This window comes from Thermobia domestica, chromosome 2 (assembly GCF_964235325.1).
Source record: "Thermobia domestica chromosome 2, izTheDome1.hap1.1, whole genome shotgun sequence".
NCBI classification, from domain to species: domain Eukaryota; kingdom Metazoa; phylum Arthropoda; class Insecta; order Zygentoma; family Lepismatidae; genus Thermobia; species Thermobia domestica.
In genome coordinates, this window is record NC_137455.1 from 70,653,785 (window position 1) to 70,670,033 (window position 16,249).

The 16,249-nt window shown below is 36.1% G+C and overlaps 1 protein-coding gene across 1 annotated transcript in view; it reads left to right on the forward strand.

Moving 5' to 3' along the window:
* Positions 1 to 1,190: 1,190 nt before the first annotated feature.
* LOC145679689 (uncharacterized) overlaps positions 1,191 to 16,249 on the forward strand; it is a 35,059-nt gene continuing 20,000 nt past the window's right edge. Inside the window, exon 1 of the mRNA XM_081750263.1 lies at positions 1,191 to 2,313. Within this exon, the coding sequence (XP_081606389.1) occupies positions 1,658 to 2,313 (656 nt within the window). The 5' untranslated portion in view covers positions 1,191 to 1,657. The remainder of the gene's footprint in view (positions 2,314 to 16,249) is intronic.

Below are 16,249 nucleotides of genomic sequence, written 5' to 3' on the forward strand. Positions count from 1 at the left end.
GTCTACCTTCAGGTCTTCCAAGTCACGGGTCAAGAAGTTCACGAGTCATTCCATTCCTTCTTGATACATCTATATTCTGTTCACTGATGTAGAACCCTTTGCACATGATTATGCATGACATACAACTTACAAATTTTATATTCACAAACAACTATGTTTTCTTGTTAATTTTTCATTTTCACAAATATATTTTTCATGCTTATGTTTTCTTGTAAAACGATACCATGCATACTAGATTTTTTTTCTAGAACGGTTTGAAGCTTTAATGGTGAGAGGTACAATGAAGTGTTATATTCCTAATACCATAGGTGTGCATATGAAAGTCATTTTTAGAGTTTCTGAATTTGTTTCTCCATATTTGTCTTTTTTTTCAGTCACGTGAAACTTCATGATGCATGAGATAATACAGCAATTTCTTACTAACAGACATATTTCCTCCTTTGTCTTCTTTTCAAAGCTGGTCGAAAGTCTTACAGAGACGATAGATAGTTAAAAAGATAATAGATGCTAAAATTAAATAGTTTTAGTAGGGCGCAAAATTTCTGGTTTGGCAATTTGTTTGACAAAGAAATAGATTACATCATGTCATAAAATTTGTATCAATCATTCGGATCAAAGTCCATTGTTGGAATTCGTCAGCAAATCATCCAGTGTGTCAGTCTTCAGTGAATTTCTGTGGGCAGTCTTAGCTCTGTTGAGATTTCTTTAGCCTCTCTCACATGAAGCAGTACTTACAGATAAAACTGCACAAAATGTGACGATTGGAAGCAAATTTGGGAATCTCGTAATGAAGAGTATCATTGAGGGCGGTATAGGAGGGGCGAATTACAAGTTCTGAAGACTTCATTCCGTGTTTTCTCTCACTGGGTGGAAAACAGAAACTGCGGAGCCATGTAAGTTTAGGTAGAAGCATTCTTACTGGATACTGGTCTCCAGCTCTAAATTTCAAGTCGCCAATGTCGACCTTAAATATTGCGCCCTGGTTTTAGAATACATATTCTTGTATTGTAAAACATTGTGAAAAGAACACATACAATTTATTGTTTTGTTTTAATCTGAAAAGTATCAGATGAAGAGATAACGTTGATGTAGTTTATTTGCGTATTTACAGGTTGCATTTCGAAGATCCGTCAGTGGTAATTTATCCATATTGAAATCCAAAAAAGTGATTAAAACTTTCTGAATTTACAACCTCTACAAAGTTTCTAACCTTACGATCTTTAAGAACTTTCGACTTCACGAAACAGAACCAAGAAGAAGACAAAATTTTAAACGTTCCACAGGTTGTACCCAGTCATCTTCCCAAACTTCCAGGTTCAGTTGGTGAAAACTATAGCTCATCGTAGGAAATATTAAATGCTGAATAGAAGCCTAATGTCTCTGAATTGACCACCAGTTCGGCTTCTTTTGATGTAAATTTAGCAACCTCTAAGTGCGAGATATGGATTTCAATGAAAATAGCGATATATTGAATCCTCCTTGTGTTGAGAATAATGGTGTTTTTGATGGCTTATTGCAGTTACTACAGGATTCCATCAATTATCTGGAAAAGCAGAGACCAGCAGAAGAGAAAGTACCTGAACTGAATAATGAAAACTGTATTTTAAGCATTGTGACTGAAATTGAAAATGTCATTTGATCAGGAGAGACTACTCAAATGCCTCGCACACTATATGATGAATGTTCATTTGATATCAATAGTGGATCCCATTTGAAACATGTTGCATTGAGTGACAAAGATAGCAATTTTTCCAAAGTTGGTGATCTTGGAATTAGAAAACTTAGTTCCATAAAGAGGACACAATTACAAAATTTTCGTCGAGCAGTTGCAAAAGATGAAAGTACTAAAAGTAAAGTTAATATTGAAGAGATAGTAGACATATTATCAATGATTATTAAATCTCAGGCAACACCAATAAATAACGATGGGCAAAGGGGTAATGAGTTACGTAATAATCGAGCCGAAGTAAGTCCTAGCACTTTCTACAGAGAGCCAACTACCAGTAAGACTATCCAGAATTCTACAACAGTTCGTTATCACAATACACATGATAACATTACATCATTTAAAAGTACGGCAATAGTACGTGATATTTTACAAAACAAAATAATAATTTCTAAAAATAGTATTTGGAATACTAACGTTTCTGACTCTGTTGCATTACATGAGATGACAAAAGATGATGCTAATGTTGAGCTTAGCCAGAGAAGAGAAACTTTGGACCCACAATTTCAAGTAACTATGGTCGGATCAGATAAAAACACAGCTATCCAGAATAGTGTCTATCCGGAACATTCTACAGTTAATTGTAGGTAAGTAAATGTTTATTAATATTCCTTCTAATGAAGACAATATAATCACTGATTAAAGCAGGAAATATTGATTCTTATGAAGATAATATGTGGCAAAGTTTAATGAAAATATGTAGTACATGAAATGCAAGCTTTTTACAATTTGGAAAGAAATGCTACATTTTTCAAGCTGTCTATCTCAATATACACAAACATACAAAACTCAATCATTTAGTCTAACCCGAAATTATAATGCGTCTATTAAAAACTTTCTGCTTCCTTTTTACAACATAAAAATGGAAAATTTTTGTCATGAATTAACGTAACGGAAAATATCTACAGTAAATAGTTTTAAGGTAAAATATTACGAAGGAAGGCCAGAATATTCTTACACTCAGCGTGATAAAAATGAGCTAAGTATCTGTAATTTGATTCACGGACACATTCTTCTTTAAATATGCATGTCCCATCATCATCATGTTTACTTACAATTCCCACATCTATGGATCCATCCGTTAATACTATCTATATAAAAGTCTGCGAAGTTGGAGACAAACTAGGCTTCTAGCGCGCTAATGCCATATCATCTGCAAAACTCCTACACCACGAATGTTTATTCATATCTGGAAACAGTAAGAAATTGGACTGAGCCATATCGGGTGAATAGAGTGGATGAGGGAAATGTTACTAGTGATGTGTTTCTGCTGTTGATGTACCGGTGAATTGTTCGCTAGCAGCAACACACTTTACAGAGAAATTCCTATCCTTTTGTTTCGATATCATCCTGCAACTTTTCAGCAGGTTCCTGTAACATGTTTGTGTGATTGTAGCCTCTAGTAGGTAATCAGTGAAGATCAGGTGTTTGTGGTCCCAATTTACAGCATTGCTTTCTGGGTGAACGCTACACTTAACCATTTTGGACGTGAGGGATGAGGTATGTTTTCATGTTCAATTCATTTCTTTGATTTCAATATCAAATTCATACACTCAGCATTCATCCATAGTCACTTATCTATTTACAAAAGTATATTTGCCCTTTTGGTATAGGTCCGAAAAGTGCCTTGTAAACATTGTGAACTTTGCTGTGTTTGAAGAATTTAATAATTTGCGAATCTACCTTGCTGTTATCTTTGCTCAGCTAAACAATTAATAGTTTATCTTCAAACACTTTCTGTTCAACTTTCGCCATCACGCTTGCATTTCTAGAAACGACCTTCCCTTTGGTCATTCTATAGACTTGTGCGATCACATTTGAGCTCTCTCTTCCAGCACATCACTAAGTCATAAAGTAGTCATTTCTCAGCGTATACTCCTGTCATCTTTTCATGTATAGTTTCTGCTGATATGAGAGCCTTGAAGATGGAATATTCTCATCACAGCTCTGTCCAACATGCTCGGTTCACAGCTCGATTTTGTCCAACATGGCCCCGCCACCTACTTTTTTTTTGGTTGTAACATCAATTTAATAGGATCTGTAAAAATAAAAATTAGCATACATATTAGTAATTTGCCAACATATCATTGTGCATATTTTTACATTACTAACACATCTCATGGTGAAGGTAAGAACTTTCTGGTGTCTCCTACTACATTAGCCAAACTAAAGAGAATGCAGTGAAACCTATGAAAAACGGACACCGATGGGACAGAATTATCTGTCCATAAATTAGAGGTTTTCGTTACATACAAATTTAGGTTGGTCAGTGGTAATTGTGTGCAGTATACAACAAATACATCAATTTTAAATGTAAATATAGGTAAACAGCTTAAAACTCTACTTCAGTGTTGGAATTACTGTTTTCTTTTTAAAACAGGGTGTAATGAGAAATATTTCCAAAGCAAATTTTATCATAACCAACGACATTTTCTCATTTATTTGCAGTTGGAGGGAAAGATGAAAACTCCAAGTTAACGAGATGTGAATTTGTCATTATATTTACGTAGAGGAGAAGTTTCGCATAAAACATTGGCAATAGAAATGGTTAGGTTCTGTTAGGTTAGACGTACGAATGAACATCAAAAGCACATAAAATAATACAAAGTAAGAGTATAACCCATTTTGACTGAAAATAATTTTAAAACTGGGTGTTTCCATAGCTTCAATTTTTGGGGAAACAAACAAATCCAACATGCAATCATACAAACATACGGATATGCAATCACAGAATATGTTTTTTGTTTTTTTGTTTCTTCTTTTTTTTATCTCAAAGTAGTAAATTCTGGTATAGGATTACGTTTGTCACTTCACTGAATAATCTATTAGTATTGCCAAAGAAAACGGTGTATCAGTCAATCACTCTTTGCTGCTGCACAGCAGACACAAAATCCCAGCATTGTTTCTTAAAGACCTTGTGTTTGACTTTTTAATACATGTTATAAAACAAAATGTCTTAGCAAGGGTATTTCTAGAGTGTGTATTTTTTTGGCATTTTATGTATACACGACTCCAAAAGTGCATTACCACCTGCAATTCTCGTTTTCCTGCAATAGCAGGCAACCCAAAAAGCTCGGCGGTTGGGTTGGTTCCGAATTCGAAAGGCGTTGGACCAAACCTCAATTTTGTTAAAAATATATCAGTGTGGCAAACTGAAAAATAAGGAAATAAAACAAATTGTTAAGAATGACAATTTTATTATCGTGACGGAGTTGGATGACATCAAAAGTTACAAAATGATCTTACTTAAGCAGTTCAAAAAAGATGAATGGCAAAAGACACATATCAGACAAAACATTTCTCTCCTTCTCCCCCCCAAAAAAAAGAATTTTAAAAAAGAAAAATTTAATATAAAAGACTCACCCAGAATTTTGAAAATTGACACGCGAAAGGCAAGAATAACTGAACCCAAGTGAATAAAATTGTGCACAGATATTGAAGACGTAAAAAGTGGGAATACAGGCTTCATATTTTCCTGAAAAAAACGGTAGGGCGGGACACGGACCCCTCCAAACCCTTGATCACGAGATATCAAAAATGCTTGTAACAGTATGTCAGATGTGTGTAAAGGACATGAACAATTGTAACGAAACTTTTTCTATGGACAACACGTAAAAAATAAAGGAATACGAGGTTTTAATGTTCTGCGGAAAACAGTTTTAGGGGGCAAAAGCCCCCACGAAAAATTTTGAAATTTGACGTCCGAAAGGTAAGAAGTGAACCGAACTGAATGAAATTCTGCACAGATATTATAAACATAAAATGAGGGAATACGAGTTTCTTATTTTCCTTTAAAAAACGGCTGGGTAGGGCGCGGACTCCTCCAAACATTTGATCATGAAATATCAAACGTACTACTAACAAATGTCAGATGGGTGTAAAGGACATGAAGAATTACAACGAAACTTTTTGTATGGACAATACGCAGAAAATAAAAGGAATACGTTTTTTTTGTTATTATTTTCTGCTGAAAGACAGTTTTATAGGGTAAAAGAACCCACCCCAAAATTTTAAAGTTGACGCGAGAAAGATAAGAAGAAGTGAACCGAAGTGAGTGAAATATTGCAAAGATGTTGTAGGTTTAAAATGAGAAAATACGGGTTTCGTATTTTCCTGCAAAAAAAGGTTCGGTGAGGCACGGACCCCTCTAAACATTTGATCACGAAATATCAAAAGTGCTAGTAACAGTATGTGAGATGTGTCTAAAGAACATGAAGAATTGCAACGAAACTTAATGTATGGATAATATGCGAAAAACATACGAATACTGTTTTTTTTATTTTCAGCGTAAAAATGGTTTTACGGGGAAAAGCACCCACCCAAAATTTTGAAAGTTGACGAACGAAAAGCAAGGACAAGTGAATCGAAATGAATGAACTTGTGCACACATATTGTAGACGTAAAATGAGTGAATACGGGTTTCGTATTTTCCTGGAAAAAACTGTTGGAAAGGGCACGAACCCTTCCAAAGTTTTGATCACGAAATATCAAAAGTACTAGTAACAGTGAGGTGTGTGTAAAGGAAATGAAGAATTGCAACGAAACATTTTGTATGGAAAATAACCATAAAATAAATCAATACGAGTTTCTTATTTCCTGCGGAAAAACTGTTTTAGGGGTCAAAGGCTCCCACCCAAAATTTTGAAAGTTGACACCCGAAAGACTAGAAGAAATGAGCCGAAGTGAATGAAATTCGCACAAGTACTGCAGACGTAAAATGAGGATAAGGGTTTTATATTTTCTTAGAGAAAACAGTTAGGTGGGGCGCCGACCCTCCCAAACGTTTGATAACGAAAAATTAAAAATAATATTAATAGTATGTGAGATGTGTGTAAAGGAAATGAAGACTTTCAACGAAACTTTTTGTATGGGAAATGCGCTGAAAACAAAAAATACGGGTTTTTCATTTTTGCGGAAAAATGGTTTTATGGGGCAAAAGGCCCCACCCCAAAATTTTGAAATTTGGCACCGAAAGGGAAGAAAAAGTGAACCGAAGTGAATAAAATTTTGCGCAGATATTGTAGACATAAAATGAGTGTATACGGGTTTCGCATTTACCTAAAAAAAAACGGTTAAGTGTGGCACGGACTCCTCCGAATCTTTGATCACGAAATTCCATTAGCGCTAGTAACAGTATGTCAGATGTCTGTAAAGGACATGAAGAATTGTAACGAAACATTGTGTATGGAGAATACGCAAAAAGAAAATGAATACCTGTTTCTTATTTTATGCGGAAAAATTATTTTGTGGGCAAAAGAACCCACCCCAAAATTTTGAAAGTTGATGCCCGAAAGGTAAGAAGAATTGAGCCGAAGTGAACGAAATTGTGCACAGATATTGTAGACATAAAATGGGGGAGTATTGGTTTCGTATTTTCCTTGAGAAAACGGAAGCGTGGGGTGCCGACCCCTCCAAACCTTTGATCACGAAATATCGAAAGTACTATTAATAGTATGTCAGATGTGTGTAAAGGACATGAAGAATTCCAAAGAAACATTTCGTATCGACAATACGCAAAAAATAAAGGAATACGGGTTTTTTATGTTCTGCGGGAAAACGGTTTTAAAGGCTATAGCCCCACCCAAACTTTTCAAAGTTGAAGCCCGAAAGGCAAGAAGAAGTAAGCCGAAGTGAATTAAATTGTGCACAGATACTGCAGACGTAAAATGAGGATACGGGTTTCGTATTGTCCTGGGGAAAACGGTTCCGTAGTGCGCCAACCCCTCCAAACCTTTGATCACCAAATATCAAAAGTACTAGTAACAGTATCTGAGATGTGTGTAAAGGACATGAAGAATTCCAACATATCTTTTTGTATGGACAATACGCAAAAAATAAAGGAATACGAGTTTATTATTTTCTGCGGAAAGACTGTTTTATGGGGCAAAACAACCCAACCCAAAATTTTAAATTTGAAGCTGGAAAGGTCAGAACAAGTGAACCGAAGTGAGTGAAATATTGCACAGATATTGAAGGCTTAAAACGAGGGAAAGCGGGTTTCGTATTTTCCTGGAAAAAAGGTTGGGTGAGGCACGGACTCCTTCAAACATTTTGATCACGAAATATCAAAAGTACTAGTAACAGTATTTGAGATATGTGTAAAGGACACGAAGAATTGCAACATAACTTTTTGTATGGACAATACGCAAAAAATAAAGGAATATGAGTTTCTAATATTCTGCGAAAAACGGTTTTAGGGGGGCAAAAGACCCGATCCAAAATTTTAAAAGTTGACGCCCGAAAGGTAAAAAGACATTAGCCGAGGTAAATGAAATTCTGCACAGATATTACAGACGTAAAATGAGGATATGAGTTTCGTATTTTGCTGAACAAAAAGGTTGGGTGAGGCACTGACCCCTCCAAACCTATGATCATGAAATATGAAAAGCGCTAGTAACAGTATGTCAGATGTGTGTAAAGAACATGAAGAATTGCAACGAAACATTGTGTATGCAAAATAACAAAAAAAATAAATGAATACTGGTTTCTTATTTTCTGCGGAAAACTGTTTTAGGGGTCAAAATCTCTCACCCAAAATTTTGAAGTTGACGCCCGAAAGAAAAGAAGAAATGAGCCGAAGTAAGTGAAATTTGCACAGATATTGCAGACAGAAAATGAAATTACGGGTTTCGTATTTTTCTAGAGAAAACAGTCGGGTGGAGCGCCGACCCCTCCAAACGTTTGATAACTAAAAATCAAAAGTGCTACTAACAGTATGTCAAATGCGTGTATAGGACATGAAGAATTGCACCGAAACGTTTGTATAGACAATGCACTGAAAACAAAGGAATACGGTTTTTTTATTTTTGCGGAAAAACGGTTTTATGGGGCAAAAGACCCCATCCCAAAATTTTGAAATTTGACGCCAAAAAGTAAGAAAAAGTAAACGGAAGTGAATGAAATTTTGCACAAATATTGTAGACATAAAACGAGGGAATACGAGTTTCGTATTTATCTAAAAAAACGGTTAGTTGGGGCCCGGACTCTTCTGAACCTTTGATCACGAAATATCAAGAGTGCTAGTAACAGATTGTCAGGTGTGTGTGAAGCCCACCAAGAATTCCAAAGAAACTTTCTGTATGGACAATACGCAAAAAATAAAGGAATACGTTTTTTTTTATTTTCTGCGGAGAAACAGTTGTAGGGGGCAAAAGAACCCACCCAAAGTTTTGAAAGTTGATGCCCGAAAGGCAAGAAGAAGTGAGGCGAAGTGAATTAAATTGTGCACAGATATTGTAGACATAAAATGAGGGAATACGAGTTTCGTATTTTCCTGGGGAAAACGGTAGCGTGGGGCGCCGACCCCTCTTAACCTTTGATCACGAAATATGAAAAGTGCTAGTATGTCAGATGTGTGTAAAGGACATGAAGAATTGCAACACAACCTTTTGTATGGACAATACGCAAAAAATAAAGGAATACGGGTTTTTTATGATCTGCGGGAAAACGGTTTTAGGCGGCAAGAGACCCACCCAAAATTTTAAAAGTTGACGCCCGAAATGTTTAAATTGTAGGTTTAAATTGAGGGCAAACGGGTTTCGTATTTTCCTGAGAAAAACGGTTAGGAGGCTCGGATCCCTCCAAACATTTGGTCACGTAATATAAAAAATGCTGGTAACAGTATGTCATATGTGTGTAAAGGCCACGAAGAATTCCAAGGAAACTTTTGTATGGACAAATACGCAAAAAAATAAAGGAATGCTTTTTTATTTTCTGCAGAAAAACAGTTTTATGGGGCAAAAGAACCCACACCAAACTTTTGAAAGTTGACTCCCGAAAGGTACATATTGTCTCAAAGGTCGAGGGCATTCTTTATTGCTATTTTAAGGAAAAAAATTTTCTAAGTCCAGCTTCGGGTATCTTCGGGAAAAAGTAAACCAGGTTTGAACCTCAAAGTCAACCTTTGCAATCGGGAGAAATTTTGCGGATGTGTTTTTCTTCTTTCAAATATAATAAGACTTGTTATTAATTGTATAAAAAAGCAACATTGATTGAAATACTTAATAATTTAATATTTCGAAACTTTGTATTAATATCAGCACATGCCTGTTTGTCATTTAGCTCTCCATACGTAATGAAACATTTAGATACGTAAACGAATCTTACGAATCTTTCCATATGTGAAAGAATGCAGAAAATTAAGACATAGAACACAATTCTCGTCTGAGTACTAAAATAAAAGTCAAAATGGAACAATAACAGCGTTTGCAGTGGATATGAATCAGAGCCCTGCACGGGCTGGGCGTGTCCTGTTCGGTCCGGACACAAATGCTATAGGGCCGAACCGGGCGCACGTATGTCCGGGTTGGAACCGGCACTCAAGGACGGATTGCAAACTAATGTTGTCATTTTTTCCCTTAAATGTCCTCCACTACCCCTGCCTTTGCCGTGTTCGTACGGTCTTACTGTCAGTCTATGTTAATCGTAGTGTGTTTGGGAAACTGACTCTTTATTCAAGACTGTAAAGTACTGTAATACTACTAATATTACTACTACTTCTATTATTACTACTACGACCACAGTTAATACTACTATAACTGCTACGATTTCGCGTCAGAGTTGACATGTCTGGTGGTACAGAATTTACCTTCTAAGTACAGTATTTTATAACAAGACTTGTCAAACAGGGTGAAATATCCCTATTTTCATTTTCCAACCATTTTTGACCATAAATCGACTTTTGGGAGGTGAGAAAGGAAGATAAGACAGAAGGAAAACAAAGTTATTGTAGAATCATTATCATCAATATCTTGCATTCCAAAATACGGAATGTTACTTAAAAAACATAACTTTAAAAGACATATCTACTAAAATGAAAGAACAATCATGGCATGTTAGGCGTGTGCGTAACAGTAATATACAAAATAAATAAATAAATATTACAATACTTTTGAGGGTCTAGATCATTTAGATTAGATATTGGTATTACAAAGGTAAACAAATGAAATGTTTTTTTCTTTTGACTGAAAACGTGATTTTTAATTTTATATATATATATATATATATATATATATATATATATATATATACAGACTGTTATACAATTCGTGTAATTTTCTACAGCACTTGGAGAAGATGAAGTTTTCACACCATTAATATAAAATTTGGCACTCTTATTGAAAAATATATGAATTTTTCGAATTTCTAAAGGAAATAGAAGAAAATTAATGTTTAGCTCCCCTTTTGGAAGTGTAAACACAGAAGTTCATTTTCCTTATGGGAGGTTCAATGTTAAATTTTGGAAGCAGTTTTCTCCAATAATTATTCGTAAAGATTTTGGGGCAAATGAGTTGTATTTGTTACGAAATGCAAAAACACTAATTCAGAAAGCTAGTAAAGCCGTCCCAAACATTATTTTGGGAAGGCCCCCCTTCGGGCGGCAAGGGCTGTAAAAAGCTGGTGGGTGATGTGTTACCAAATCCCAAAATTTATTTTCGGAGTGCCAGTAAACGTCAGATTAATCACGAATGTCACATAATTAATGCTCCAATGCTCGTTACATGTAAGAGTGACTGATAATGGGGCTACAGCCCCCTTTCAAAAGTAAGAAAATCACCAGAAATATTCTTGGTAGGGACATACGAGAAGAAGGTGTTTTTGTTAATTAGTGTGAAATTTGCCGTCAGTGTAGCAAAAGAGTATGCATTTTTGAAATATGGAATGCTATTTTGGTAACGCACCGCCTTAGGGGGGCACAGGGGACGAAGCATTAGATGATGTACCTTTATAAAAATTCAAAATTTTGTTCCGGAAATGCCAGTGAGCGTCAGATTTTTCACAAATGTCACAGAATTAATATTCTAATGCTCCTTGCATGTGCCAGTAACTTGTGTGGGGCTATAACCCCCTTTCATAAAATATCCGCATAATTCTTCAATTTATTTGAGGTGACCTTTGTGCTGCCTCTGTACCATATCGGGTTGTGCATTAATGGAAGCCATGACTAAAAATAATATACATTTCCTTTCCCCCAACTTCGATCCGACATTTTGTTCTCGAGTTACGGCTGTTTTGGGCATTTTTCCGACTGGTTTTTGGCTGGTCATAGCGCCAAAAGGAAGCATTGTGCACCCAGGTTGTCTTATCATGGTGTCAGGAATGAGCTCTCAAACGTTGTAAGTGTTGTTTTGAAACACGCTCTATATTTCTATCCTGTTTCTGATTAGCTTCTCTTTGCCAATCAATTTCCTGTATTCCCAAAATAAACCAAAAGTGAACTAAATTCTCTAAATCGCCTTCCCCCTATGCTTTCTTCTTGTATAGTATTTATTATATATTTATATTGTAATTGACAGAGATTGCCAATATTGATTGAAATATCTGGTTAAAATTCTACTAGAGGAATTCCCTCTTCAGTACAGAAATTTCCTCCTTGCATCCTACCGCCATTTTAGGCGAGATGGGATTAAGTAAGATGGAAATTCCCATCTCGCCTAAAATGGTAGACATTCTTATTTTGCAGATATAAGTGGCTGATAAATCGTTAGGCGAGGTGGGATTAGGCTAGATGGGATGGAATCATTTGAAAATGTAGGGGTACGGTAGGTAGCGGCATGACGTCACGCCGTCCCCCATGCCTATCTTTGCCCATTGTAATTGCTTAGAAGTGGGTGGACGCCGTACACAGTTTTTTGGAGGTGAGGATAGGGTCCCCCGCGTTCCCACGCACTTTAGCCCCTGCTGCTAAGTATTAATTGCTCTGAGGACTAACGAAAAATATTATGTGATAATAATAATAATAATAATAATAATAATAATAATAATAATAATAATAATAATAATAATAAAGTATCTGAATGATACAGATATTTTTCAACTTTTATTACAATTGCTGTGGGTTCCCATGAATCTGGTTATATTGTTTTTGTAAGGAATAAAGAGGCTTCAAACAACAATATGATTTGTATAAAAGAAAAACAGCCTTATCAGTTGCAAGAACTGACAAGTGGCCTTGTGTCTGTTTTTTTAAACACAATGTTACGAGGCACAGAAGCCACCACGCCTGCGGTGTGCTTGCTTTCTTGCCTCAGGCAGCTTCAGTACTAAAGTTAAAGACTTTCCTTCAGGCAGACAGTACTAAAATTCTGTCAATTTATGTGTAGCTATCAGCAACCACACAGGTTCTTTGAAACGCTGAATTTTACAAGAAAGGTTTTGTCCATCGGATAGGAAGCGAACGAAGTCCATCGTACGTTGTAATCCCTTCCCCTCTTTTGCACACTGTGTGAAATTTAACTTGTATACTGTAGTAAGTTATAGAAAAGAGAATGCTATTTTTTTTTAAAAAAATGACATTATCGAATAAGATAGACCATTATTACAATATATTCAAGATGAAAAATATTCTTTTAACAGTCGTCGTACTAGGTTGTCTGCACTGAAATTCCCATAATGTGCTTTCTTCTTTTCTAATATGAGCTCCGAGCTTCTTCGTGGCTAAGTGGTGCCTTTGGCGTGAGAGACCCGGGTTCGATTCCGGTGAGAGCTCATGTAGTTCGGGTTTGTCAATTAATCAGTAGGTCCCGTCTTATATAGCCTCGCTGCTGAAAGGGACGACAAAATCAACTCAACTCATATTGAGCACCATAGGAGATATAACTCCGAGGTGAATTTTGTTCCTGGAAAACCTCCCAAAATCATCAACGGTACGAAATATGTCTGCAATGCAACATGTCCATCATTTCCAACTCTATGGTCTGTGATCTAGTTTGCTTTTCATGTTTTCAGTAAACTAGACAGACAAAAGGAAGAATAGAGGCTTTCTTCTAGAAAATTGTTTTCTAGGGTGGGCGGTCATACAGGCTCGTATCCACGGGGAGTCTAGGGGGCCGGGCTCACCAAAATTTTTTACATTAGAATGATTTATGAGCATTAAAGTAGTCAGCCATTAGGATTTTTTTGTTTTAGGATGATATCAGATTCGACTCCTGGTGTAACTTCAACTTTCAGTATTGTGTCATTTGCAGTTCTCGTCCCATACAGATTCGTTGAAAAACCTCTAAACATATGCTATGACTAGTATGCGAACTAAAGTTTTTTTTTTAGCAAAAGAGAGAGAAATTTCTTGCTTTAGACTCTGCCCTGTAATCCAGTTTTTCTGGAGGCGAGATAGTATGGTTGGGAACGACCTATCAGATTCAAGTTCCGAACCCACATATAAAAGACCTTCCTTTATAACCTTGGTGTTCTATAAAGACGAAAAACAAAAGTATACTGATAGCTCCAGTAATAGATATTATAGCAAAGAAATTTAAAAAATAGGTGGTTTTGAAATAGAGAAAGGACAGTACCTGAGTTTTATTAGTATTACTAGCATATATTACCCGCTTTGCTAAGTTAAAATGAAAATTTTAAAGCACAACTCCGTATTTCATGTGTTTAGTACCCGTGAAATATGCTGTTTTCGTTTTTAATGGCATCGATTTAAACAGCATCGGAAAGATCATTGATCATCTCGGCGACCCCAAAAATCATGGATTCGACACCAATAATGGTCATTTTCGGTCATTTATATATATATTTCCTCCTCCCCTATGTTGCGGGCCATGGCAACGAAAGTGTCACTGTTCATCTCAGCGACCCCCCACAAATGTGGATTCAGCACTAATTAACGGTCATTTTCCATTATCTTTAAATATCTCTTCCTCCCTTTCCCCCAAGTTGTGGGGTTGAATTTGAATTTAAACATGATCGAAAGTACCACTGCTCATCTAAGCGACCCAGAAAACTATAAATTTGACAGTGATAGTGGCCATTATCGATCATTTTATATATCACTTTCTCCCCTTCCCGCAAGTGGCGGGGCTGATTTTGCATTTAAACCGGATCGAAGATGTCACAGTTCATCAGAATGATCCCGAAAACTATGGATTAGGCACTAATATTGGTTATTTTCGATTATTATTATTATATATAGCTCCCCCGCCCCCGTGCTGCGGCACACGAAATCAGAATTGTCACTGTTAATCTCAGCTACTCCTAAAACTATTTATTCGACACTAATATTACTCAGTTTTGATCATTTTTAAACGTTTATCCCCCTCTCCTCCATTGTACCCTCCACCTTCCCAACTATTAGGGCTGAACTTGGATTGAAACAGCATCAGAAGTGTTACTCTTTGTCTCATCGGGCCCGAAAACTATGGATTCAACATTAATATCGGTCATTTTTGATCATTTTTAAATTTCTCTCCCTCTCGCCCTCCCCTACGTTGTTTCGTCAAAGTAAATAGCCTAAAGTAATCCCTGCCCCTATTCTCATGTATATTGAAAATTTGATTTAGATCGGTCGGGTGGTTCAAGAGTGATGAAGTCACAGAGACAGACATTTTTTTTACATATATCTGCCCCTCTCCCTCCCCTACGTTGGCTCGTCAAAGTGAAATGATAAAAAAACAGCCAAGGCCCGACCCTCATATTTGTTGAAAATTAGATCGAGATTGGTTGGGTGGTTCAAAAGTTATTAGGTTTTATTAGTTTCTATTTATACGTTCCCCCCTCCGCCCTAGGATGTACCGTTAAAGTAAAATTACAAAAATGTTTCCAGATCGAAACCTCATATATCTTGAAAATTTGATTGCGATCGGTCGGATATTCAAGATATAGTTCAAGAGTTATTAAGTTACAAAAATAGTGGCTTTCAGTCTTATATAAATTGATTTTTATATATATATCTCCCCCTTCTCCGCCCCCACGTTACTTCGTCAAATTTAAATAACACGATCCCAAGTCTGAGCGTCATCTATGTTGAAAATTTGATCAAGATTGGCCGAGTGGTTCAGGAATTATTAAATTTTATTTATTTTTACACCCCCCCTAAGTTGTACCATCAAAGTGAATAGCCTAAAACCAGCCCAGCCGTAAAACTCATCCATGTTTCAAATTTGATTAAGATCAGTGGGGCGGTTCGGGAGATTTATAGTCACAAACATAGTGTTTCTCAATTATATATATATATATATATATATATATATATATATATATATATATATATATATATTAGTAGTGTCGAATCTAGATTTTTTCCTATGGGGGCAACGTAAAATTTTACGGCACATTCCACCAGCCCACCTTCCAACAGAACGGCGAATATGCATCGTTTTTACCACTACCACTCTACATTGAGACTTTTCCCAAATAGGCAGTACTGGCTTCGATAGAAGGAAAAAAAAAGTTTGAAGGGCCGGATCGGGACAGTGAAGAGAAGAGTGGCAGTGTTGGGCAAATTTCAATTGAATTGACAATTAACAATTAATCTGTAAATTTAATTGTTAATTGCAATTGACAACGGAAATAAGTAATGGTTAATTAATAATTGCAGATGCCCATTAATAAAGGAGAATCAATTGCAATTAATCAATCGATTGAAAGTAATTGCAGTGGAAAGTAATTGCAATTGAATTCAGTCATTCAATTGCAATTGAAATTAATTAGCAAATAATTCAATTGCAATTTTTGATTTCCACAGCAATTACTTTCAATTGATTGATCAATTGCAATTGATTTTCACTGATTAATTTTCAA